Source organism: Neopsephotus bourkii, unplaced genomic scaffold (assembly GCF_033783945.1).
Source record: "Neopsephotus bourkii isolate Nb327-2 ecotype Australia unplaced genomic scaffold, CSIRO-AGI_Nbou_v1 NB_1154, whole genome shotgun sequence".
Lineage (NCBI taxonomy): Eukaryota > Metazoa > Chordata > Aves > Psittaciformes > Psittacidae > Neopsephotus > Neopsephotus bourkii.
Window position 1 is genome coordinate 172,388 of NW_026901640.1, and position 26,853 is coordinate 199,240.

General features: G+C 43.5%; 2 protein-coding genes across 4 annotated transcripts; one reads left to right on the plus strand and one right to left on the minus strand.

The window, feature by feature from the left end:
• Positions 1-19,073, minus strand: SLC13A5 (solute carrier family 13 member 5). 3 transcript variants are annotated; one of them, XM_061363274.1, is made up of 13 exons: positions 18,863-19,073; positions 13,091-13,198; positions 10,180-10,308; positions 9,179-9,315; positions 8,534-8,748; positions 6,469-6,637; positions 5,098-5,220; positions 4,344-4,556; positions 3,450-3,571; positions 3,051-3,169; positions 2,519-2,680; positions 1,185-1,322; positions 1-450 (listed from the first exon to the last, which is right to left on the minus strand). In XM_061363274.1, the coding sequence occupies exons 2-13, from the start codon at positions 13,193-13,195 to the stop codon at positions 322-324; spliced, it is 1,761 nt and encodes a 586-aa protein (XP_061219258.1). In that variant the 5' UTR covers positions 13,196-13,198; positions 18,863-19,073; the 3' UTR covers positions 1-321. The 3 variants fall into 3 exon arrangements, with proteins under 3 accessions (XP_061219258.1, XP_061219259.1, XP_061219260.1); XM_061363275.1 differs by lacking the exon at positions 18,863-19,073 and adding an exon at positions 13,351-13,490; XM_061363276.1 differs by lacking the exon at positions 18,863-19,073 and adding an exon at positions 11,717-11,809 and having other exon boundaries at positions 13,091-13,222.
• On the plus strand, positions 18,872-22,815 carry LOC133217629 (uncharacterized). The gene is given in 5 exon segments (XM_061363249.1): positions 18,872-18,917; positions 21,165-21,274; positions 21,547-21,756; positions 21,758-21,892; positions 22,388-22,815. Coding segments are annotated over 5 exon segments (636 nt in total). The 3' UTR covers positions 22,523-22,815.
• Positions 22,816-26,853: the final 4,038 nt, after the last annotated feature.

Consider the following 26,853-nt stretch of genomic DNA (forward strand, 5'->3'; position numbering starts at 1 on the left):
CCCCTTCTTTCACTAGACAAGAAACAGGGATTTCTTTGTATAGCTGCTGACTTGTGGATGCAAGTAACAGGTAATGAATTTTCAGCACCTGCTTGAGTGCAGTGGTCAATGCTAATGATTTACAAGTCCATACTGGTGATAGGATAGTTCAAACCATTTGATAGAACAACTCGTTCATCCTGAACTGATGTGTGCCTCCCAGAAGGAAACAAACACTTGACACTGGATCTGAAGTAGTGATGAGACTCTGTATAGGCCTTTGGGCAATAGGGAGGAGTATTAAGGGTCCTTTCCTTCTTGAACACATGAATTCTTCACTGTTCACGGGACAGCTGTGGTGTTTGCCCATGCTGGGAATGTGTCCAGCCCAAACATAGGTCTTCCCCATGTGTTGATGGCCACTGAGACACAGAAGACTCCAATAATGTTCATCACTATTCCGGCTTTAACCTGTGAGGACACAAGTCCAAACCAACAATAACCAAACACGAGCACATCAAATTGCAGCAAACCCCATTTATACATACACAAGAAAGACACATGGTCAGATAAATCACAGAAGTAGCCCTTGTACCCACTGTCCCGTGTTCTTGCTTAGGTGGAACACACCGTGCAAAGTCTTTGAAGGCTTTGCTTTATAACTGATCTAGGAGCTTTAAGGCATGTACAAATTACTCTTATTAGTTTAAGAACAGTTCTGCCTCCTTCAGGTCTCTACTTCAAAACCTGATAATGCTTGGGTACAAGGCACAGAACCTGCACTGTGTGGTCTGGCAGGCAATCAGAGGACAAGAGCCTAGGGCAGCTGATTGTTACCTTCTTCTTTCAGCTCCAGTGGAAACAAGGCTGCAGCTACACTTGCCAAAGCCCCACAAGACTGGAAAGCACTGACTGCATTTTAACCCTTCAGTGTTTATGAGACATACAATTTGTCAGTTTTTAATTGCAATGGGTCTGGGCTGTGTATCTGCCAAAGCCTGTGAGAAAGATAGTTACTTCAGAGATGCAAATCCTTATTGCAATATTAAGACTGCATAAGAGAGAGGTATACAGTGATAGTTACAGCCCACAAGATCTTCCTGGTACTTTGTAAATACTTGGCTAAGAAAATTAAACTCTCACCATATTTCAGGACAAAGGCAGTAGGGAGGTTCAGATAAGAGAACAGGAAATTATCATCTTACCATATCCAAAACATGGATGTGGCCATAGGAAAACACTATTGCATTTGGCGGTGTTGCAACAGGTAGCATGAAGGCAAGGGAAGTACTGAGAGTACCAGGCAGCATAAGATACAAAGGATTGATTTTGACAGATGCAGCCTGCAATGAAATGAAAAGAATATCACACTGAAAGTATTCCAAAAGAAAAACATAAAGAACATTTTCCAGCCCATTGAGGCACACGGGCTCATTTCGTTTCCTGCTATTATATCACCAATTTGCAAGCATTTTATTCTGAAATCCACACATGCTTAAAGATAACTTTGCTCTTGTTTCCTGTCCCACAATACGTAAAACCCAAGCTTGATTCTTTCTTCTTGTTTGTTTTGCTCTATGGTATAATTTGGAGTTCTGGTCAAATTTATCTAACGGTCTTTTCTTTGACCTCAGACCACACTTGTGCCAGGGTAACACAGGGGTGGGATTATAATTACTAGGCGTGTGGAGTACCACTCTCAGATGTTACATAAACTCTGTGGGACTCAGAATTTAAGTGCCAATTTAAGTCACTAATTGCTCAGCACCTTGACTTGGATCAGTTTACTTTGATGAAATGGTCTAAGAATAAAGCAGTTCTATTTTCCAAATAAAAAAAAAAAAAGTAACCTATTTTTTCCTTTATGTTACAGTTTCAATTCTGCTCAAAAAAGGCAGCAAAAGTTACCAGGTTTTTATCTGTAAGTTTTAAAATTGTTCTAGCTTCCTATGGAAAATGACACATTTCTAATAATGGGCCTACCACTTTCTGTTGTCTAGCAGAAAACCATGAAGATGAAGGAACCACGCAAAGGGATGAACAGGAAATGCTGGAGGTTGGTTTCATTTAATGTTTTTGGTTGTTTTTCCAGTTCTGAGTTGGTGGTTTAAATACAAAATGACTAGAAGTTTTAAATACAAAATGATACTTCACTTTCTCCAGGTCCAAGGGACACACCTTACAAAAGGCTTGAACTGGCTTCCTTTTCAGAGAGGGTGCCATCAGACAGGCACCCTGAATTAGCTGCTTCTTCCAGGTTGTTGGTTCTCAGGTTCCAGGTGGATAGGTAGGGCAGACTGGAGAAAGTTTGCATTCCCACTTTTTATCTACATATGATGCTATGAACATAGCAGCAAACACCAACTAAAATCATTATCCATGATGGTATACTGTCAGATGAACTGTTTCATTACTGGCTTTCAGATTAACGTTGGAGCAACACTTAAGACAATAAATACGATACTGCTTTGCCACTAGAGACTGCCAGTTTAACTCTGATCTCCCAGTTGGTAGGATAACAGACTGGAAATAATCTTACCATGGATGCAAAGATAGGTAGGAAGAGGGTGGCTGTGGCGACATTGCTGGTGCATTCCGTGAAGACGGCTACTGTAAGTGAAAGTACTGTTGCAGTGGCCCATGGTGGGATGTATCCTAATGGAGTCATCTGACGACCCAGCCAAACTGAGAGCCCAGATTTCTGACAAGAAAGAAGAGTGTTTTTCAGTGAGGCTCAGAACCCCTTGCTGGTGAACAGGAACTCCCATTATGTGTAACATTCCTGCCAAATGATGCCAAATGATTCCTAAATTATATAAACGCCATTCGACAAAGTGTGTCAGCCTCCAAGAGGTCAGAAAAATTGAAGAACTTGGTCAAAGCATACAAACTCCTGAAAAATAGCCACAAATATTCACCTATCCTCCCAGTTTTTGCTACTTTGGATCTGCCTTCAGATCTGAACATCTCTACTGGGTGTGGTTTTGGGTGCATGCCCAGTAATACAGGACTAGATAGTGAACCAGGGAAGTTTGCCTTTGAGTCAGAGAAAAACAGATGTCAGGACATACTGCGCTTGCATCAGCCAATGCAAAACCTCCTCCCAGCAGCAGCACAACACTCCAGGGCATCTTCCTTTGAACCACATTCCACTCTAGCAGCGGGGCTGTCAAAAATGGCTTTTTTGTATCTGAAGTGAGAAATGAGAAGCAGAACATGTTTTGAGAAAGTAAAGACATTTTCTCTCCTATTCTATAAGCTACCAGGAAAAGACCCAACAGGCAGATGCATGTTACTGAGAAACCTGCATAGGGTAAGGGTAGTACACATGAGCAGGGACTGTGCCCCAGCCCTGACCAAGAAGAGAGAGGTGAGCTACCCTGAAGAACTGGACGCAAATCCAGTATATGTGTCTGTCATGTTAGCTGGCACTGGCTGTTTCACAATGTTATACTTTTTCTTTTAAATACCTTCTTTAGTCTGTTCAGGGTCAGACGTGCTTGCATTCCAGCTTGTGAATTTGGGTTTGTTAGCAGGAAGGATAAAGAGCAGCAAGGCAATAAACATAGCAGGAGCAGAATCAGTGATATACCTGAAGAAGAAAAGAGAATATAGCTTAGAAAATAGGTATCTTTCCTCCTAGAAGGTGGCTGGCTTCTAGCATCTTAGTCACTCTCTTTGGTGTCCTGTTTGGGGCTTCTACATTAGCAATATGGGTCATTAGGTCACAACTGAGGTCTCTCAGACCTGCCACAACAGAGACAGTAGTAAAAGAAACTAGCTACAATACACATCGATAACCAGAGTCACAGATGACAGCTCCTCCTGGGCTCTCTGTGGTAAAGCCAGCGTTCAACAGTTGTATCTCAAAGAACAATGTGTAAAGAAATGACCTGAATAATAATCCTATTGTGCATTAAGGTCATTTTATGCCCCTTAATATGCCACAGACAGTCTGCAAAGAAGCCATTCAGAGCACCAAATCAGTTTCCCAGTGAGTTCTAAGCTATTGTTCAGAGGTGATATTACCAAATATTCATAGGATACTGCAACTCACTGGAGCTCATAAAAAACGAAACAGTAACATGTATACCAGTGTGACTAAGGCCAGCATTGCAGAAGTTTCTCTTTTTTAGGAGTTTCAGCTTCCTCCATATCCCAGCCCCCAGCCTTCATTGCAGTACAAACCGTCAAACAATAGATCAACTGGTGATCTCATACACAAGTGATAGGGTCAAGCCCAGAAACCACGTGAATTCCAATAAGGTTGGAATTAATGACTCCACACTCAAAATGGAATGCAAGAGCAAGGGAATCTGATTCACAGTCAAGAGGGTGCAGGACAAAAATCCCCTAAAACTTACTTTTCTCCTCCTGGGAAGAGCCCAGCGGCCCAGCCTTTTATAAAGCCTGGGTGTCTGGAAAACCACAAGAGAACCAGAGAAATAAACATTAGGAGGACATTGAATTCAGCGTAAGAGATAGGGCCTAACTTCTTCATTTCTGTCTTCAGCACATTGTACGCAGCTTTTTCCTTATCACTTTTCTCTGCTCCACAGCCCCAGCTTTCCTTAAAGCTTGAAGAAAAAAAGAAGAAAATACTGTAAGTATTAACATACTAGAAGGATTTAACACGCTTGCCATTCTGAAGCTGTCACTCCTGGGCAGAAACACAGACTATAGCAGAGGCCAGGAACAAAGAAATGACAAGAGTGTCAAAGTATTTCATGGGGACATGCCGATTCTCACAGAAGAATGGGGTCTATGAATGGATCTAAGTATCTGTCCAATTTTGAGCAGCCTGGAATGAAAACCACAGTTTTGAATCAAGGGCAGCAAACCAGATATGCTAGCTCTCTTAGGGTTGACATTCACAGATTTGAAATTGAAATATAAAAAGGCAATTCTGTCTGAATATTAAGAATACATAAAGCTTTGCCTTAGTGCAACTCCCATGAACACAAAAGGTTTCAAGACCTCAGATGTTCCTTTGAAATGGAACTGCTTTCTGCTACAAAATTAGTAACTTGTCAGTGGATTCATCTGACCCGTATTTCTCAATAAGCTGATCTGCATTAGCCGAGGGGTTTCCACAATATCATGTAGTTAAATACTCACTTGAGTCCTATGAAGGAGCACTGTAACCAAAGCCAAGCTAGTACCAACATAAGAATCATGTTTGGGAATGAAAACCCAAACCAGGAAGCAAAATTCACAATATCGTTATTGTTGGGGTATAACCTGAAAAGATAAATGTTTTCCATATGAATGTCAAAACATTTAGTAATCTGCTCTCCCTTTAATATGTGCAAATGACAATTGTACATGTAAATCCGGGACAACCACTTATGTAATTATAGGTAACATCCATAGCCTAACTGAAGTCAAGAGGAAGGCAGCCTTGATTTCAGGGAAAACCTATATAATCCTTGATTTTCCCTGTATTTTATTTTAATGCATATAGAAGCTCATGTTGATCTTTTAGATCTCAGTAAGACTAGCACTGCTGAAAAATTCCACAGACATCCTAGGTAGCTTTCACCTCCAACATGCCTGTCCATTTATCCCAAGACAGGACATTCTTTCTTCCTCCCCATTCATGCTAATAAGAGAGAAGGAACTGTCTTCCCTGGAATTAATAGCTGTACTTCAGATCGCTTCAACAGAAGACAAAGTTGCTGGTTGGTTTCAAAAAATGACGTCAGTATTTTAAGAACTGCAATTTTTATTCAATAGCAAATTTCCAGCTGGGTGTTAAAACCAATGGGTAATGTGGCAGCTGAGGCTGAAGTACTCCCAACAGAATCATAGAATAAACTTGGTTGGAAAAGACCTTTAGGATCATCAAGTCCAACCATTACCCCAGGACTGCCAAGACCACCACTAAATCATGTCACTGAGGGCCTCATCTACACTTATAGGACTTGGAAAGACTGTGGAGGGACTGTTGTGGAATCTGCAAAATTTCCACTGTAGATTAGGTTGCATTTAGATCAATTCCCACACTCAGCTTAGCGAAGAGAGTATTTTGTGGATAACTCCTTCTCTTTACAACGGTGTCTGTACAGTTTCCACAGCCACAGCATGGAGGAATAATATTATAGGAGAGGCTAAACTATTTTTAGCTCTCTTCAGTGTACTTCTGAGAAGAGTTAATCATACATCCTTCTGAGGCTCTTCACTGCAGTTCCTCTGCTGATGTGTTACATTTCAGTTGAAAAAGTGGAGGCAGAAGAACCAGTATCTCTGATCAACAAGCCCTCTGCTGATTGCCAGATTTCTCAGGAGACCTATGACATCAACACATAGCTGCCTAAAAAAGGCTGAAGCAAAACAGTGAGTCCCATCACTTCATACACATTCCTCACTCTTAGTTCACCAAGTGGTTATTGCTTATGGTTTGCAAGTGAAACTGTCATCTAAGAAGAGTCAGCTGGTCACAGAAACAGTAAAACAGTATAAGTAAGAGAAATAGCAAAAATTACTTACTGATTCATCTGGCCTTTCAATACCATGTTTGGTGCTGTTCCAGTGAGTGTTGCAGTCCCTCCAATGCTGGCAGCATAGCATATACAAAGTGTCATTCCCTTACCTATCCGCTTCCTCTTCTTCTTTTCCTCAGATCTGGCATCATCAGGGTCTTGTCCACTGCCTATGGCTAAACACAAAAAACACAATTAAGGGAAAGTTAGGGTTGCAGAAAGTTCAGGACAGGGTCTGTAGGTTCAGTACACTTTGTGTATGCCATTTATTTTAATTCAAAAAAAACACAGATATGTCTCCAAATACTTTGGACTCATATTCATGAGGAGCTAAAGAGAGAGGCTGAATATCTGGGTCTACGTGATCCAAAGATGCTGTTGTCCGTATAGGTGCCATAGTTTCTCAGCAGTAATTTCTTGTTTCACAGAGAGGCGTACCACCAGCCACATGCTGAAGTCATTGAAACCATTCCAATACCCCAGAAATAACCCAACTAGCTTTACTAGCTGTAATATAGGCAGAAAACACCCCACCCACACCTGAAGTATTGCCTGACATAACTGTTAAGATCAATATGTTGTGTCAGTTTACATCAGCCATGAAATTTTGCTGCTTTGTTCATTGTTCTCTGAGGTTAACAACCTAATTTTGAAGTCTGACTAGACTAATGGAGCAGGACAATGAATTTATGGCAATTACAATCAACTCAACAATACCAAAAGGTATTTTTGCACACATTTATTACCTTCACCACATGCTACAATAAATTAGCCAGCAAAGCCATGCAGATCCTTCTAACCAATATTAAAAAGAGCATTTGCAAATACGAAAATCTATCTTTAATATAACTGTTTGGAAGCTAGAAATGAGCACCCTTATAGAGCACTCTGCGTGACTAAGTGACATACTTGTGGGTTTGCACATCTTACATAAAAGTGGTGTCTGAGCTTTGTACAATCATAATGCATTCTCCCTTCACAAGTGAGATAAGAAATAAAGCAAACTAAAAGCAGAGATCACGGTTGTATCTAAACTATGTCTCCAAGGTCTAAACAAATATAGCAGTTATGAGTCAATCTCATAAGAGAACAATGTCTGGCATACATAAACACCCTTTCTATTACACTGTGTCTCCCCTGGACATGTCAGCCAGAAAATGAGCCAGTTGTGTCCTGGGCAGAAAGCTCGAAATGTGGGATGCAGAATGCACTACCAACGTTTGCACTTGTCCTTGTGCACAGTCACACAGGGAATTGTGGCAGATCAACTTGCTAATTTGGTAAAATCACATCTCCATTAAGATCCCCAGAACAGCCCTTCCTCTTCTGAAAGAGAAAGGCACCACACATCTGATCATTAATTGTATTTAGTAATGTAGCCTTCTTTACCTGCACTGCAGAGAAGCAAAACCAGAGGGACTGAGTTTGTGCACATGGTTCAAATCAAGTGAAACCTACTGCAGAACCACAGCACTGACAGAAGGACCTTGTGGAGTCAAGCATCAGGTTAAGATCACACTTGAAAGCATTCCAAACAGCAGTTTGCCTACTGTGAGTCAAATGACACCAGCTCCTCTTGTCCGTGTAGCTTTTAAAGTGTTTCTCTTTCTTCTCCCCAACTCCACATACAATTAGGTCAATAAAGAGATATTTATTACTCCAGAACCAAAATAGGCTGTGTTTGCACAAAGTTTTTCAAGTATTCCTACGTGGCTTAGAAGCTGAATCCCCACCGATAATCACAAGACTGGGATTCTCAGGGCTGGATTATACTTCCCACAGGATATGCTTTTCACTTCCCTGAGAAGGCAGTTAAGTCTAGGGAAACTATGGGAGAATGACCACAGCTTGCAGGAAAGAACATAATCTGCATGGGACCTAGCACTAAACAGAACAAAACGGCAACCAGGAAAATTAGAAGCCATTTTGTAAAACCTAAGTGTCATGCATTTGGGTGCTTTCAGTCAGGTCACCATTCTCTTTCTTTGGAAAAGGCACAGAAAACTCTTTCTAGGTCAGGGAGCTCTGAGCATAGCAAGTTCAGTAGAATCAATCACTGCAGAGGCCCCTACCATGTGCTGAAGTGGGATCTGATGCATTCTTTTCCTCCAGCTCGATCACTTTGTTTGTTTGCCCAGTTGCTTGTTCCATCATGGTCATATCATACTCTGTGTTGTCCATTTGATCCAGGACAGCCTGGACAATGGGAACCATCATAGCAGTGGTGGCTGTGTTACTTATCCACATGGACAGGAAAGCAGTGACAACCATAAATCCCAGCATTAGGCTGAAAAGAGAGAAACACAGGAGAAAGGAGGAAAAGAAAACAGACTTTCCTAGGCATTGTAGTCACAGGGATGTGTGTAGTGTCCAGTAATACACAGGGGTGCGTGTAGTGTCCAGATTTCCTTCCAGGACAGCTCTGCCACCTTCACTGAAGCAATCCCAGAAAGCCAGTTAGCTCCTTAGTCTACACATGATGAAGCCCGTCATCATTTTGCCTCCAATGGCAAGCACCTAAATTTAGTCAGGTGCTGGTTTTGGCTAAAGGACAAATACACTGCTCCTGCTGTCAAACTTCACCTCTGTAAAGTCTGTACAAGTGCAGAGAGCTAAAGAGGTTCTTGAAGGTTCCCTTCTTTTCTGATTGTTAAACACCATCCCTAGGCCTCCGCAAAATTGACAGCGGCTAGGAAGAAGTAAGGCAATACTCTTACAGTGCAGGTTTCGCCCCAAGAATCAGCAGCACCCTCAGCGCAATCCTTTTGTGAAGATTCCAATGTTCAACAGAAATTGCAACAATCAGCCCTCCAACGAAGAGCATGCTTGTGTCATTTAGGTACTGAAAGCACACCTGAAAGACAGAGAAGGTAGGTCAGGTGCCAAAATGCTGCCTCCTGATAGCTTCACTAATATGTTTTGCCTTCTGTCCTCTCAAAGCCATTTTCTGCACCAGACCCCATCCCAACACTGGCAGAAGGGGAAGATCCAGCCTTAGAGCTACTTTCAGTTTCCTGAACTCTTGCTCTTCTGTTTAAGTGTCAAAATGTTCAGTGCAAGGCTTTTTTTGCATCATGCACCTTCTTTTTGGATCATCAGGAGTTAATAAAGTATAAAATGGCAGCACTTTCCTAAGATGTTGTTAGGAGCTCAAAGTATTGTGTAGGTACCAGAAATGCTGAGCCCCAAAATGGCTTTCTTAGAACCTTTAGTAATCACACCTACCCTTACTAGCTTGTTGGCCAGAAGTGAACTTGAGCTACAGTACCTGGTATAGCCTTGGACTAAAGCACTAGCCCAAACAGCCAGAATGAGCTTTAGAGGGGACACAGCGTACTTGCTGGCATCATGATCTCTACCCTGTTGGAAGAAGTTTGTTCCATGCATTTTGAAATCTCACAGAGAGTATGTCACACTGCTCTGTCATGGGATGGGTTGTGAACACACAAACTGCTGGCACTAGTAGGTGCAGCAGGATCCATGCCTAGAAACAGACCTTTCCCTCTACCACCTTAAGCCCCACACCCATGACATTTTGAGAAAATATATATTTAGTTCAGCACCTTCCCATACAGGAGCCCTGAACACTGCTCAACAGAGTCAGAAACAGCACCACAGAACTGGAGCGCTTTCCTATCTGGCTTGTTTGCTAAATATTTTAAGGGGAGCACAGCAATGTATTTCCCTGTATCAGATCTGAATTGAGCAAGCTTCTTACTGATTTAGAGCTCAGAACTCCAAGCAGAGGGAAAAATACCACAGGCATGAGGGAGGTAACAGCCAGTGGGATCACTTCAGTACACCAGTACACAGCCATGATGATGATCATATACGCACATTTGGCCTCCTGCAATATGATGGAAGACACGTTTAAGCACAGGAAATTATTTTTAAAGATAAGAAACATGTTGGTAGCTCTTATAAAAAGCCTAAATACTCCATTGTTTGTAGCTTAACCAGTTATGCTGAAATAGGTAGCAGAAAACCTGAGGATTTAAACTTTACTTTTAAACCTTGTTCTGAAGTCACTTGCATAAAAAGATCTTTTTGACCACAGTATTTGTTTTAATGCATGCTCCCAAAATGTACAGTGTGAGAAAAACAAACCTTTCACAACTAGGTACATACAGTTTGCAGCGTACGATTACCTTTTGGCAGCTGAGGTGAGCAGATTTCACATCTAGGAGCCAAGAATTGTTAACAGTGTAGATTTGGGCATTTCTACTTTAAGTTAATTATTTTGAAATGGATGGCTAGATTTCCCAGTGCATGTGATTAGCTTGTCTGAAACCACAAGTCTTTGAGGTGTGTACAGTGGCACACCTGAACCCAGAAACTACTATCATTAAATCATTGAAAAGTTCTTAACTTTTAAAAGTAACTCTTAAAGTAAAATCCTTTTGGTTTTGGTTTTTTTTTTTTTTTTTTTTGCTTTTTTTTGTGACTAAGCACGTTAGAGGTATTTCACTACTTTCCCAATTCAGACTATGCTTACTGAGACAGGGACAGGAGATTCCCTAGGTTAGAAATGTTGCAATCTTTTTGCACTGTTGATGAGGCATTCCTGTACCACAGCCTTTCTTGGTTTGTACTTTCAAAGTTGTTCAGAGAAGCAAGCATTCATTAGCCAACAGTAAACACGGTTTTAAAGCTTAAGCCAGTGTTCTGTAGTTCAGAATTTGCTCATGTTTAGAGTATGTGTTTATAGGATTTTATTTTAAAACAACAAATGGGACTCTATTGCAAAAATAAATGGTGTTACAGTGACATTTAAAAAGTGCTGTAAGGTGATATTTATAAATAGGGGTGTGCTTTTCTTCATTTTTTTGAGAAGCTGAGGAACCAAAAAACAGCCTTTGTCAGTAATTAGATTTTATTTTATTTTTTCCCTCCAGGTTTCCAGGAATAAACTATAGCACAAGTTTTTTAAAAAAAAATATTTATTCAGACAGATCCTATAGGTCTCTTCCCTTAACAAGTATGAGGTGAGCTCATGACAGAATTTCTGCTACACCACAGTAGGCAAGTGCTAGAGCTGATTGTAGTTAATCTGTTGCCAGTATGAAACACAGATAAACGACCTGAAGTGACTAAAAATCACAATACTGAAGGAACTCTGGTTTCATAGAGTGGAGAGTAAATAATTTATATGAAGTTCAAAAATACAACCATGCTTATAAATTAACTCAAACAACCATAACCAATTCAAACAACCAAGGATCTGGAATGAAATATATGTCTGTATCTATACCTACATCAACCTGTGATTTATGGGAACAGTCACAGAATGTTTCTTTAGTGTCTAGTTATTTGACAACAGAGACAGTGAGTTGCCTTCTCACTGAGAGCTGAAAAAGCAATCACTAGTGGAAATATTCCTCTCCCACTGTGAAATACTGTAATTTCCCAGATTAGACTGATGACACAATATTCCTACAAATACCAAAAAACTTAAGCCATATTTTTATTTTTAGGGGAATTGTCTTAGTGTTGATCAAAGCAGTGTCTGTCAGGAATTCCTCTTTCTGTAAAACACCAGCATTCAACTGAAAGGCAATGCTGATATCAGACAGGTGAACCAGAGTGGCTGGCAATCCTGGCTTTATAAATATGCATGACATTTTCCTGCACTTTATAATATATTGAGCAATACAGATCACTCAGAAGAAAGGCTGCTTTTAGCATTATAATAGCCTCTATAGCTCTAGTAGGCTAAAATATTATAAATGGAGCTTTCACACTTTGCCAAGAATGCTACTAGACATTAGAGACCAAGCTCTTCACTGGGTTAGTCCAATTTTATGCTGGTATAACTCCACTGAAAGCAAAGGAGTTATGCCATCACCACCTCTAGAGTAAGATGGATGTGAAATGGAGAATATTGCATTTGAAACCTGTTGTGATCACTGCATAATGCACAATGCACAGCTCCCAACTGCACCACTGATGAAGAACGCCACTCAGCAGCTCTCCCTGAAGTGTATCAGAGCCTCAGCAGCAGAGTGGGCTGGAGAACCCAGAAGTCCTATCTTTCAGTCCACTGCCACCACTACTAGACAGTGCAAGATACAACTAAATGTGCAGGCCAGTTATGTGTATATTTATCTTTGGCTCAAAAAGAATCGCATCCAATTTGCAAGACAGGTTGTGTCCATGGGAGCCCCGGGTCCTGGCAGTGGCACAACCCTTAGGGTGAATAGAGATTGGCACAGAGCTCCTTCTGCGAGTTGGGCTGCTGAGCACCAGTGCCTGAAGATTTGGGAGTAGCACCTGCAACACACGCTCCTGAGATCTGGGACCGAGTGGCAGAAATGCTTCAGAGATGAGGTGCAGGAAGGAGCTGCTCCAGTGCCCTGCGGGGAAGCGAAGTTACCTTAGCAGGGATCAGGTGCTTTGCTCCGGTGCAAGGGAGATGCTGTGGCGGGCATGGCCGGTGCTGCACAGCATGCCCAGGGCATGGCCTGCACGAGGTGGGCAAGCAGGCGGGAGCACAGGAAGCCTGGACATGGCGCGGGGTGGCCGGCTGGGGCAGGGGCTCCTGGGCAGCGGGGCCCAGACCCAGGGCTCTTGGGGTAGCGGGGGCCAGAGCGGGGGTCTCTGTTCTCCGAGGGGGCCCCGCAGGCACTTACCCGCGTCGGCACAGCGATCGGCAGCGGCAGAAGCAGCAGCGGCGTGAGGAAGAGGATGGCGAAGGACCGGCACCTCAGCAGGGTCTGCAGGCAGGTCGGGGCCATCTTCTGTGGGGACAAACGGTCAGGGCGCGGGCAGGAGCAGCGCCCGCAGCCTTAAGTACGGAGGGACATGGCTGGGGCGACGCGACCCGCCCGCGGCCAGACGGGGGCCGGCCGCTCCCGCCCTGGCGGGACATCGGGCTCGTTCCCGCCCTGACGGGACACCGGGCTCACTCCAGCCCTGAGGGGACACCGGGCTCGTTCCCGCCCTCACGGCACACCGGGCTGGCTGCAGCCCTGAGGGGACACCGGGCTCGTTCCCTTCCTCACGGCACACCGGGCTGGCTCCAGCCCTGAGGGGACACCGGGCTCGTTCCCGCCCTCACGGCACACCGGGCTGGCAGTGCTGCAGACGCGGGTCCGGAGCGATCGCGCCGCAGCGCAGCCGCCGTCCAGGCGCGATCCCGGTGCCCGCAGGCCCTCCCCGGCTCCGGGAGGTTTCCTGAGCCAGGTGGGGCCGGGCCGCTCCGTCACACGGGCGCCGGGACACGGCGGGGGCATTTCGCGGTTCCTGAGATTCCCCTCTGCCCAGAACAGGGAAAGCTGCCTCATGGCTGTGGGTAAAGCTACGGCACCGGCTGGGAGCGGGTCTTAAAAACCACCCTGCTCGTGGTGCCTGCAGAAAGTCAGGAGTAAGCACATATCCTCATAATGCGTATTATATGTAGGGACCAAAGTGTGACACGCGGCTTCTTGCAGGTGCTGGGCTTTCAGGAGGTGCTGATGATGCCAAGGGGAATCATCTGTCACTCATTTACACAGTGGTGAGGAAGGACTTAGCTCCTCTAGGGGAATGAGAGTTAAAACCACAGCAGTGGTCTCCCCAAAACAAAGGTCTGTGCAGGCATGCATGGCTATGCTTCACTGCCTGCTATTTTGTGAGGGATTGTGTGCCTGCAACCTGGGTTAAAAATAACCCAGAAAGGTTAACTTGAAAGGTTATTTTTGATGCCATTTGTTTCAGGGATTTGGTCCGAGTGTAGCCATGGAATGGGAATCATAAGTGATGGTGCCACGAAAAGGGTCACAAGCACTATCAAGATGCCAGAAAGGAACAACTGGAGCTACCGGGCATCAGACTGAAGACAGATACTGGTATTTTATGTTCTGCTTTTGGGATGTTAACAGCCACCTGAAATGGAAGGCTGGTGTAAATCATATGTTAACAGTTTGATCCTTCACTCTCTTAGTACAGTCTTACCAAGCAGTTACTCAAAGGAATAAAGCTTTTCAGATTCCACAGCAAGTAATGAGGGAGCTTTGACTACAGCTTGTGTTGTCCTCTGCTGACCAGAGGAACTTGAGTGACAGAAGTTCAAAACAAGACACTCCAATGTTACTGTCTTGTTTGTAAAAGCAGTGAATGTCCGCTAAGGAAAACAGTAGCCAGCCGGATCTGGACTGAATCCAAATCTTCAAACCTTTAGCAGCAGTCCCTCTGGGTAACCTGCCAACACAGAGGAAACTTCACACCAGTGCAAAGCCTAGAAGAAAGCAGGGAAATGGCCAAAACTTGCATTTCTGTGGCCAGTCTCCAATGAAAAAATGGTCTATAGCCAACAAAGAGGCTACAAGCACTTAGGTAAGAAAATGCAGAGTTAACTGTAAAAGAGCTGTACTAGGCACACTTTGATAGACCAGTGCAAATAACTGTCTGTCTTACGAGATGCAGTACAGTATAGAAAAAATGAAAAGAAAACCCACAAAGACGTGTTGACATCTTTAGATTGACTAGTCCTGTGAAAGGAGTCTCCTTGTAGCTAGGAATGAGAACAGGGACTCCTGCAGGCAAATCAATTAACTAGCCCATGCCTCAGTGTCCAATACAGAGAAGGGGATCCATATTTACTTGTTGTGCAGAATTATTGCAAGTTTGCCTTCAGTGTGTCATGCAAAGTACGTTCTGTGATACACAACAAAACAAATGAAGGATTAACAGAAAAGAACAAGCATTAAATAATAGGAAATCAGATTGAAAGATAGTGGAGTACCCTTTTCTGCTGTTCAGATAGCAATTGTCAACCAGAATGGTATACTTTCAGGGGGAGAAGGGAAGGGGCATGAGAAACACGATGTTCCCTAGGGTTCTTAGGAACAGCTGACTTGGGACAGGGATAAGAATATGGTGCAGGCCTCTGAGACAAAGGGGCACAAAATCACAAAATGGGATATAGAAACTTTTATAAGAAGTTTTAAGTAATGTTAAGTTTGATGGCTTTGTAACAGTAACAATGGAAAATTACTGAGGTGCAGGATACATAGAGAAAAAAAACAGAGTACAACTAGAGAACATACTAAGAATTCTCACAAGATAAATCGTTATAGTTGGCCTAGTTTTAAGAAAAACAGTCTAGAAGAACAGGACACAGGGATAAGGAGTATCTGGGAATGGCAGGTGTCCAGGATAGGCTACAGTTAAACTAACTGATAAGTAGGAGGATAGGAGGATTATTATGTCTCTGGTGCTAACGAACCAATTAAACTGGTATGAGCATCTACTGCGCGTGCTTCAAAGGCTGCCAGAAGTGATGAAGATTGTTGGAAGAAGTAACCGACCCTCAGAGACCACCACCACAATTCTGTACGCATGCGGGGAACTCTCTGGAAAATGATGTAATCCATACGTAGCCTCATGAATATGTATGTATGCCCAGTGACTATATAAGGGTGGCTTGAATAGCAGTACGGGGACACACGTTAGGAGGATTTATCCCCCGTGTCTCCCGGCGCCGCAATAAAGAATACCTGCTTGTCAGCTTGAAAACTTTGTTGGCAACTTTGTTCCTGGAGTTTTCTCCGAATCACCTCCCAAGAGATTATAAAGCAGAAAGGAGGAATACAGGGAGTTGCCGGTCAAGATCAGCAAGGACCTGACCCTTAGAGATAAATACCCACTTCTTCCCCATAGAGCTGCCTCGACAATACCAGTTGAATGAGAGAGGGAGATACAGGAACAACATGGAGCTCAGATTTGAAAGAAAGTGTGTCTATATCACCTTTATCTGAGCATGGTTGTATCTAAGACCGGGGTCCCAAACTTAGCAATTGAAATCTTTTTATGAATCAAGGCCAAGACTGATAAACCGAGGTTCAAAACCTAAATGTGGAGGCATTCCCAGACTACAGCAAAAGCTTAGGCATGACCAGAGAAATAAGTAACTTTCATTTCTTTACTTGTTTTGCAGAAGTAAGCTCCTTTTCTAGAAGCGTGCTTCAGGAGGTTGGTTTGTTGGAGTCCATGCAAAATATTTGTTCATGAAAAATATCTGTACTGACTCTGCTGAGGAGAAATCAGTGCCAGCTTCAGTTCCTGTGGAGTCAGCTAGGAATTCAGCTAAACCCAAGCAAAGCCACTGGCTGTTGCAGAACAGCAGGAACAAAGTCCTGCACTGAACTGAACCTATAATCTTGAAGGTAAATTCTGACCTTGGTACCTCCTTGCTCAAGCCATCCTGCCACCCACACTTCATATTTAAGGTAGCACTATCACTATTTTATAAACTTGAAGGTTTTCATGTGTCAATTCGTATTCTGCTGTAAGAGCCAGGAGGCTGAAAAGTTGCCTGAATCCAAACGTTAGAGTCACGTATTCACATATCATCATAACAGCAGAATGTGGGTGGGAATAAGAATACTGAGTAAGGACAAGAGAAAAGATGTCTACATTCAGACAAGGAGGTGGTAAGGCTGTGCAATGCATAGTAAAGATGCAGGAAGGGGAGAGCAGGACTGTATGAAACGGGGGAAGAGAGCAGTTTACAATGAAGGCCAAGGCTGGGCACTGCTCTCTATGGGGTCTGTATGCACCAGTGGAGAGAAGCACAGAGGAGCGTGTTCCGTTTGGAAGTCTTCCAGCTGTTCCCTGCCTTCCTCAGTCTATGCTTACAACTCAGATACACTTGGCACTGGCTGGATGAGAGTGCTACAGGAATGGCAGCTCTTTCACATAATTTGCACACGAGCTTCCTCTTCACTGTGCCAAGGTGGAGGCACACAAAGCCTTGGCTGCTTACTTTACAGAACTAGTCTGAAAGCCAGGCAAAAGGAAGCTGCAGAGAACCCATCGTGCTTGCAAAACCTCCAGCAGCAGGAATTTTAGATGGTTCAGAGAGCATTCAAACTAAAACCTTTCACAGCCTGAAATTCAGCTCATGCTAATTGAGCACTGACTGCAGGCCTTCAAGAAAAAGGAATCTTTTCCTCTCGTGAGCACAGCTCTGAACATAGCAGATCAGAGCAGTATTTACAAATATGTATGCAAGATGTGTGCTTTCATGGTCTTTTACTACTTCTTTAATGACATTGGGTAAAATTATGGTAAATGGTAGGTAAAATGGTGTAACTTTTGGTTGCAGACACCATTTAGAAGTGGAAGATTGTAGCAGCCTTTGGGCTAAATTTTGGTACTCATTGAATAACAAATTTGCTGCTCTTCTTGTTCTTGATAGTAAGCTTCAAATCAGTGTACAAAGGAACTCAGATCTTTGTGTTACAAAGAGACTTAGATATATGTTGTAACATGAAGTACAACCAGAAGCTGAATCAGGTCTGTTGTACCTCAGCCTCTTTTCTTGGTTACTAGATACCACTTCCCATTTGCTGCTATGCTGTCTTAATAAACACAGGCATTTTAAACCATATGAAGGACCAATGGTATGGTGCAGTAACAGACCCAAGCCCATCTCATGGCTCACTGCCACTGCCCTGTCTCGTCTCTCTATCCGTTTCTCCGCTGGTGGCTCTGGGGCTCACTGGGGTTTAACTTGACAAAGAAAGCCCTAACTTTTTGCTGAGTTACTGAGCCGAATAAGTTCAATGAGGTGTTCAGTGAGCACCAAAGCCAGCTCAAGAGACCGGGCCAGTTATGGCTGGGAACTGGTATAGCTGAGACAGGAATAGCCACAACTTTCAAGACAGCAGATTTATAGATGGACTTGACAGCCTGGTTATCAAACCACACACAGAGTCTAGTGATCCCATTTGAACTTAAGATACCAGATTCAATGTTGTAAGTCACTGTAAAGAGTTCCACTCAGAAGAGGGACACTGCTGAAGACTAGTTAACAAAGGCTAACCTGCATTGTTTTGGCTAGTAGAAAGGGATTAGAAATCAAGTCCCCTTGGAAGCTAGGCATTCCAAGGTCATCCGTCTGGGTGGAAGAATTGGAAAAGAAAGGTTTTAGTGTAGTTTAGGCCTTTCCCAAGAAGCTGCTTTTCTGTTATATCTTATTCACTACTAGCCAATCATCTCAGTTACTCCTGTTAGTACTGGATAGGAATAGTCTGTGGCAAGAAGGCTTTCCAGGTACCAGTTGATTCATTTAATTAGAGATCCACATATTTTCCACCACTAATTCAAATGCTGTTCAAGCACACAAGTACATTTTGCCTGTTTTAAAGCAGTTCGTTTGACCTAGATAACTGCTATTCCCTTTCAAGACAAAAACTCTCCACATAGTCATGTTGCAGGCTCCATTTAACATCCAGAGGTACAAAAGTGTTAACAAAATTATATTAAACAAGGCCTTTAAGATGTATCATACTTGAGACTGAGAAACAAAACTGGAAAAAAACTGACCCTGAGACATCCCAGGACTTAGCAGCGGCAGAATTGTCATCTGCGCAGGCTTTTGAAAATCACATTAAAAAAATAACGAGTTCAGAACTTACCTCTGTGTGATGCTCGACTTAAAAAGGTGCTTGGAGGAGCTCTTGTACAATAATGGTACGTGCCGGAAGGTTTACATGGAATTTAAATGGAAAAGAGTTATTGCCAGCATTCAGAGAGAATCCCTGTTTCATTACTTTCCGTTTTCTTTCCAATCGGTACTTTCTAGCCACCGCAAGTCCACTGTGTTGCTTTAGGAGTATCTTTCAACTAAGTTCCCAGTGGAGCATCTGATACTTTTCCAAGAAAAGCTTTTGAGGCTCTGAACGAACAGTCCTTTCAGTACAATCCCTGTGCCCAACAACTTCCTACATAAAAGCCCTCATTATGAATTTTGAGTCAGTGGGGTTTTCTCAGTCAGTTTGTGCTGCTGATCAGGCTTTCTTGACCTAGAATTGGTAATGTCTGAATAGTTTGCTTGAAGCCCTAAAGCACATTTGAATGTTTGCAGGGTAATGACTACAAAAGAAAGAAAGAAAGAAAGAAAGAAAAATAAAATCATATTTAAAAAATGTGATTTGGAATTGGCAAGTCTGTAACCTTCCCTTAGCTGCCACCTCATTAACATATTTGTTCAAAAGCCTTTTCTCTGCCTCATTACATAATTTGTGTTATAAAATCCAGATAAACACTCATTATTCCCAAGTCTAAATAATGGCTTATTGGGCTTCCTTTTTCTTCTTCTTTCATGTTTCTCAGAGAAAAATCGGGACAGAAAGGACTTGTTCGCATGGGAAATGAACCACACTGGTTTCTGAGTAACATCTGGGGCATCTGTTGTGAATGGCATTACAATACATTATGCAAATACTAGTGAATGACTCCTCCCAATACCTCTGCAAAGTAGAAGACTTAATAATCTTGTTCCCATTTTACATACTAAGAAGGTCAGTTCTTATTTTTTGCATCTCCTGCATCTCATTGTTCCACACTGGGCAGGACTTATGACCTCAGAGAAGAGCTGTGTTTGTGTCATGCTGCTGTAAGGGATCAGTTGCAGTAGCTGGTACAAGAGATGCTAGGTCTTCCATCAGAAAAATCACTTGCACTGAAGTAAAAATGTGACATTCTGGTTCATTTCTCTCTAACTTAAATTTCTTCTGAAGTTCCCTATGCAAAAATGTGGAGCTGTATGGCTGTCAGCTCAGGTCCTGCTGTGAATTGAACTTATTTGGGAAGGAAACAAGATGACACCCCATAGTTTCTCTAAGGACTAGCAAACTAATCTGCTTGTGAAACTCCTACTAAAAACTAATACTTGTCTGGCAGTGCTGCTGCTCCTCCTTTAAAGGGTGGGTAAGCAGCTGTTTAGGGAGGAGTTATGGCACCAGAGGCTTTTTTTCATTTTTTTCTCTGCTCTTAGAGGGAAAGCTATCCAGAATAATAAAAACAATGACAGAAGAGGGCAGGTTCTGCAAACACTGGGAAGAGATCTTTCTCCCTCTCCATCCCTACAAAGTGTGGAGATTTGAAGAGTTTTCTAGGATTTTCCTTAACATTATCTAGTTTTCCTGTGATGAAGAGGAAGGACCACATGGCAGGAGGGTGTAGGCTAGCCGTTGCAAAATTCCTCATTGTCTTGGACTGTGTCAACTCTGTTAAATCTCACTTAAATCTCTTTTGCCTTCTCTACTGTTCTCAGTAATTCAGCTAGAAGGGATTGTTGTTTAACCAACCACAGTGAAAGGGCCAAGTATTGCTTTTTATTATGCTGGTTATTGTAAAGCCAAAGTGGTTCCACTGACTGATAGGTCTTTGGTCATGTCCTTTTGTGCCTCTCACATCCTGGAAGTAAAATTCTGCCTGTCAGAAATAAATGGAACTTCTTCCTCTTTCTCTTTGTCTCACAGGAAAAAAAATATTTAGAATTTCCTCCTACTTCATATATAAAGCCAGTGATACATACCTTGGTTTCTTGAAGTTGAGAGGAGCATTATTAGGCCTAAGGTATTGGGCACTGTGTCAAACCAAAAAATCCTTAATTCTGTCAATGATTCCAGAAAAGAACAGGCATCAGAAGGTGCAGGGGTTGGCAGAATAAACTATAGAAAGCAAAACTCCATAGCAACAGAATTCTCTAGGCCAGGGTATGAGTGAAGCATTTTGAACCACAAAACATGGAGCTGCAGTAGAATTTCAAATATCCTGAAGTTTGAGAGAAGGGATGGCAGATTGGTTTTGAGTGGTGCCAAGAGCAAAATGTAGTCACAGCTCTAGTTCCCTTTCGCCAGTGGAATCAACATTCTGTGTTTCTCTAGATCCAGTGACCATACGTGGATCTGAGCACCCTGTCTAGATGACTAGTGACATTACTGTGTTTCTCTCGATTTTTTTTTCCTTCTGAAGGTACTGGTGTCAGTCTTTGTTGGAAGTGCAGTAAGTCATTCCCAGATGACCAGTACTGCCAACATCTGGTAAGCACAATTGAAACTGTGTAAGAGAATTGTCTATGTTTAATTACCAGACAGGTTATTTCTCTGAAAAGCTACATATGAGGTAAGAAAGAGCAGTGTGTCTTGGCTCCTCAGACTATAGTTTCACAATACAATGTGTCCAGCTGAAGCATCACTGTGAAGGGGTGTCCACTGACCCTCCCCATGACTCACATCTGTTGCAAATCACAGCGTACCACACAGTTGGGTGTAATGCCAATCTTCACCTCACCATGCATACTCTCTTTTACCAGAATAAATGCAGTGCCGCCCATAAGCTGCCAAAAGTTCTTGCTGGCCAGTCAGCTTCAAAATTCAGCAGTGATCCACCACAATCTTCCTATCTGTCTCCCTCTTCCTGCTCTGAGAATGCAATGGTATGGAAAGATGTCCATCCCAGAAGGAAAGAAAGGAACCAGCCATTGATCTCCAAAACTTTGCTTAAACTCTCAAAGAACAAAAAGAATGACTTTCCCCTCTCTCCCAAGATGCAGACTTTCCACATCACCGCAAGCTCTTGAAGACACCCAGTCTTTAGATCTGCTGGTGACCTGTGTTCATAGCAACATTCTGCCACTTCCAACCCTTCAGAGGCATGAGGTGAGTAGTGATACATTGGACTTGGCCTCCTACGTGCCAAAAGCTGTACTCAGAGTCACTACCTACTCCCACACTGCCTGGGGTCCCAGTGCCCATTTCTAGATTCCATAGCTTCTTGAAATGCTGACCAAAGGCACAGTCTCACAGTAAAGTATGGAATTTGTTAATTCCATTGACTTTTTATGCTCACATCTACACAAACAAGACCTATTGCCTATAGTCTGCATAAGTTTTGGGAAAATAATACCCAGGACTCAAGCCATTGATTTTAAGCTCAAATCCTGTAAAGTCTTCAGCAACAACCCTTATTTGCTTAAGGCTAATATTGTTACTGCTAAGCAAATAGTATGATTATATCTCAGCTTCATCAGAGATGAAACTCTAGGTGATTTTCCATCCCAACAAAGGGACCCATTTTTCTCCCTCCTGAATATGACTGCATGTTAAATATAGTGTTAAATTCTCCCCTCATATGACTCTTACATATTTTTCTAGATCAAATATCTGGTTTTGACATCACTGAAAAATGCCAGGGTGAAACAAGAATCAAGCCATGGAGAAAAAGGTACTGCAGAATTTCAGAAATTTGGAACAGAATTAATCATTCAGGATTATTCTACATTGTGTTGAGAGGAATAATGGGGTATTTTGCAGAGGAAGTGCATCTAGAAACGCTAATACTCAGAATATCACAAAGCTCTTTAGATTCCAACACACAGTAGGTTCCCATGAGGTTGCATTAAGCAAGCATTGCTTCAGAGCCAGTGTTTTCACTCTCTTAACTCAGACTAACACATATTGTGCCTCTCAAATTATGCTACTGTGAACAGTGCAGTATCTTCCCTACTGTAAGCAGAGATCAGCACTAAAGATTTCACAGAACGGATGTTCTGCCTCAGTCTGTCTGCTCCCAACACCAATGGAGTCTTGAAGAATAGTATCAGAAGAAGCAAAATTGCATATTCAGTAGAAGTACTGATGTAATTATGCCACACAATACCTCCAGTTGTATTTGCACTGATCCATAGGTGGTTTGTAAGTCTCTTCCCTCACCCCGTCCCAGACAGGCTATGAATCCTAACACATCTCTCTTTACTAACATCCCCTCTGCTTTTCAGCTCCTAAGCAGTATTGTTTCCTCTCCGTCCAATCAGTTAAGTGAAACTGAAAACACTTGCTCTGAATCTGCCTTTTTTTTATTTGGTTCAGTAAATGAGGTCTTAATTCCCCCTGTAAAACTTTCCTCTCCTAAATTAAAGAGAGAAAGCACCAAAGTGAGAAACGGGGTTTGGCTAGTTTTGAATTACAGGACTCCAGTCTTGAAGTAAAAGTAAGTACATTTTAATTACACACATTATTTGAATTGCATTGTGGGGTTTTTATGTTGTTCAACTGAGTGATGACATAAAAAGGCTGTAAAACTGGAACTTTAAAACCACTCATAACTGGTCTTTGTTTTACAGAAAACTCTAGAGCAGTTGTGATTAAATCTGGAAATAGAGGCACATCTTCAAATTGAAGCTTCAGCTCGTTTAGGCCAAGGCACTCAAAGTGTGATGGCTTTATCGATGAATAAAAGTAACTTGCTACTCTGGATCAAGAGCAAAGAATGAGACAGAGTTCTATTCCTTACCAAAATAGGCCTTTTAAAAGTTTCACCAGAAAACTGTGGAAGTGATGGGGCTCAACACCTGCTGTCATGTTGTATTTCTGTTTAAGTTCCCTTAGGAATGTACTTTCACCACCTGCCTCATCAGGGAGTGCAGCTTCTTTAAAAAGTTTGGTCTGGGGGTGTCCTGGGTTTAGCAGCAGCAGTCATTTTTTCTCCTTCTTGGTAGCTGGTGCAGTGCTGTGTTTTGACTTTCGGGCTGGGAACAAAGCTGATAAAAATGATGTTTTGGTTTGGCCAAGGACTTTGTGAGTCTCGTGCTCTGCCAGGGAGGAGGGGGGGCCGGGGGGAAGCAGAGACAGGACACCTGACCCGGACTGACCGAGGAGGTGTTCCATACCACAGCACGTCATGCCGAGGGGGGAACTGGGAGGGACCCGGGAGGAGAGGGGGTCGGCCGGGTCGGACTGGTGGTTCGGCGCGTGGTATTGTACTCCTTTCCTTTGCTGTTTTCTCTTATCATTGTTGTCGTTGGTGGTGGCAGTGGTGATTCGTATTGTACACTAGTTGCTAGACTGTTCTTATCTCCGCCCGTGGGAGTTGCATTCCTTCGATTCTCCTCCCCACCCCTCTGGGAGCGGGGAAAGGGGGCGGCAGCCCCTGGGGAAGGGGGGGGGGCAGACTAACGCCTGGCACCACTCACTGGGAGTAAGTGAACAAGCTGTTTGGTTGGGTTAAACCACGACAGTTCTTTTGGCGCCCAACGTGGGGCACGAAGGGGCTGAGATAACAACAGATCTGACCGGATTAATAGTCATTCATCACAATGCTGATTTATTGGCTCTCAAGGTTGTTCCTCTTGATCTCACAGCTTCAGAATGTTGTAATTTACTTAGATCTGGTATTTGCTGTATTAGTGTTTTTCAAGTGTGGGGCTTGGGCTAAAGTTCTTGTCTCAGTGTACTTTATGATGATGACTTGTAACACAATAGAATTATTGATCATGAAACTTATCTGGTTTATGTTCCCAGTATGGTCACCACCTTTATACTTTGGGAGGTATATAATAGAAATGCTTAGCAATTACACATATTCTTTCTCCTTCTCGGGTGGTCAACCTGTGAAGGAGGCATTCTTTTACCCTCCCATTCCTCCCCCCAGAGCATTTACAGCATCATTTGAGAGTTTTGAATGGCCGTTTAATGCTATTGAGACTTGTTTGCTGATTGTGATGGGGATCACCATGTTGGCACGTATACAGAGTGTATTTTGGCCACAACTATTTCATCTGTTTTCAAAAGTTAAGCAGAGTCAGGTTTGGGTCTTGTCTGGGGTTAAACAACGAAGTAGGAGGACCAAGAGATTTTCTCTGAGGCTGGACAGCCATGAGTGGCAGGGTGTGTGGGACAGTATGGGCAAGTATCTAGGTCAGTGGGCCCCTCCAGTACTTTGGAATTTCACCACCGAACAACTGCAAAATCCAGAAGAATTAGTAAAACACTTAAATGAGGTGTGTGGTCAGTCTGGCCATACCAGAGACGGACAAATCATGGCAACGTGCTGGGGCTTGGCCTACGCTTACAGGGCCATGTTCAATGCTTTCCAGCACCTTCAAAAGGAAAAAAATGTCGCTGGATCTGAGGGCAAAGCAACAGCCAGTACGGATACTCCAGCTCCAAGTACAGCAGCTACACCACCCCCAGCAACAAGTACAGTCGCTACTCAAACCACAGTGATAACAACTGCAACTAAACCAGAGGACCAATTCGTACCAATATCGGTTGCCCCTGTACGCAAGAGAAAAAGCAAAAAGGAGGCAGGAAGGTTAAAGCAAGATGAAGAAACAATGTGTTCACTACTCGATCCAGAACATGATCAGGAGTCATCATCACATGATGAAGAAGAAGAAGGAGAGGTGACTTCTCGACTTCGGACCTCCACACCTCCTCGCGTGTACCAACACACATTTCAGCTATTAGCAAAAGGCGTCCCACTGTTCGAGAAAGGAGATACAAGAGGTATACGCCACGGTCTACCCTATGGTTTTACCTGCGGGATCACGGAGAAGACATGACAAAGTGGGATGGAAAACCTACTTCAGTTTTGGAGGAACGGGTGAGTGAATTGAAAAGAGGAGCAAAGGCCAAGACTGAGCGTCCCATGAGAGCTACGGCTTCAGTCTCTGGTGAGCAGTTTCCCAGGTGGAGTGGAAGAGCTGATCTTACTCCAGCTCCTGTGATAAAGAAGAATAATCCCTTTCAACATGACTTAAGCGTCCAATCCTGTGATGACTATTAGAGGGGCCCTGCCTCCAGCCAGGTGGAGGTAGGGGACAATCGGATTTACTGGACTGTGTGGATCAGATGGCCTGGCACATCAGTCCCGCAGAAGTATAAGGCTCTAGTAGATACCGGTGCACAGTGTACCCTGATGCCATCGAGCTGTCAAGGGGTGGAACCCATCTATATTTCTGGAGTGACAGGAGGATCCCAAGAGTTGACTGTACTGGAGGCTGAAATCAGCCTGACTGGGAGAGAATGGCAAAAGCACCGTATTGTGACTGGCCCAGAGGCTCCATGCATCTTTGGCATAGACTACCTCAAGAGAGGGTACTTCAAAGACCCAAAAGGGTACCGATGGGCTTTTGGTATTGCTGCTTTGGTTGGGTTAAACCACGACAGGGGGAAATAAGGAATTCAGAATTCCTTGTTGCGCTGAGCTCCACCAATTCCCCTTGCCCTCACTGAGAGCTGAAACCTTAGAGTTTCCTATTGCCCTGGCATGCTTTGATGCCCAGCGTGCAGATGTGAGAGCGAGCTGCTAGGAGCTTGTCTTGGTGAGAAAAGAGCCACTTGTGAGCCCCCAGAACATATGAGCCAAATGAGAATACCTCTCTGAAGGACCTCGAATACCCCTGGGAACAACCTGACCCCTTCCTACTCCCAGGGCGAGGAAATGCCTGTTGCGGCCACATGAAATGCCGCCCTGGTGCTGGGGTGCTGTGCTCACCTTACCCGGCAATAGACCCGTGTTGTGCAGCTCTGGGAGCTCCTTAGGGACAAACCAAGGCCATTCATGTCTGTGGTGTGACCTCTTTCTACATTGCTGACCTCTAGGACCTGTTCACGCCAGAGACAAAGGACTCTCTGGAAGCAGCAGCGGCTTACACTTACTGCAGATCCGACGCCTGAGGGATAGGGAGAGGGTAGCACAAAGTTAAGGCTGAAAAGCAAGCTTGGTTTCTCTTTTGTGCTTGTTGGTTTCAGAATTCTGCAGAGTTGTAATCCTGTTTGGTGTAATAGTGGAAATAGTTTTGGTCACTAGATGGCAATAAAGAATCGGTGTGCTCGTC

Excerpts from the sequence above, each read along its gene's own strand:
- SLC13A5 (XM_061363274.1), bottom strand. The coding sequence starts at position 13,195 with ATGGCCCCGACCTGCCTGCAGACCCTGCTGAGGTGCCGGTCCTTCGCC. Across the intron at positions 9,316-10,179 it reads GAGTTCTGAGCTCTAAATCA|GTGTGCTTTCAGTACCTAAA; the intron begins GTAAGAAGCTTG and ends TCTGTCTTTCAG. Across the intron at positions 1,323-2,518 it reads TACCTATCTTTGCATCCATG|GCTGCATCTGTCAAAATCAA; the intron begins GTAAGATTATTT and ends ATTTCATTGCAG.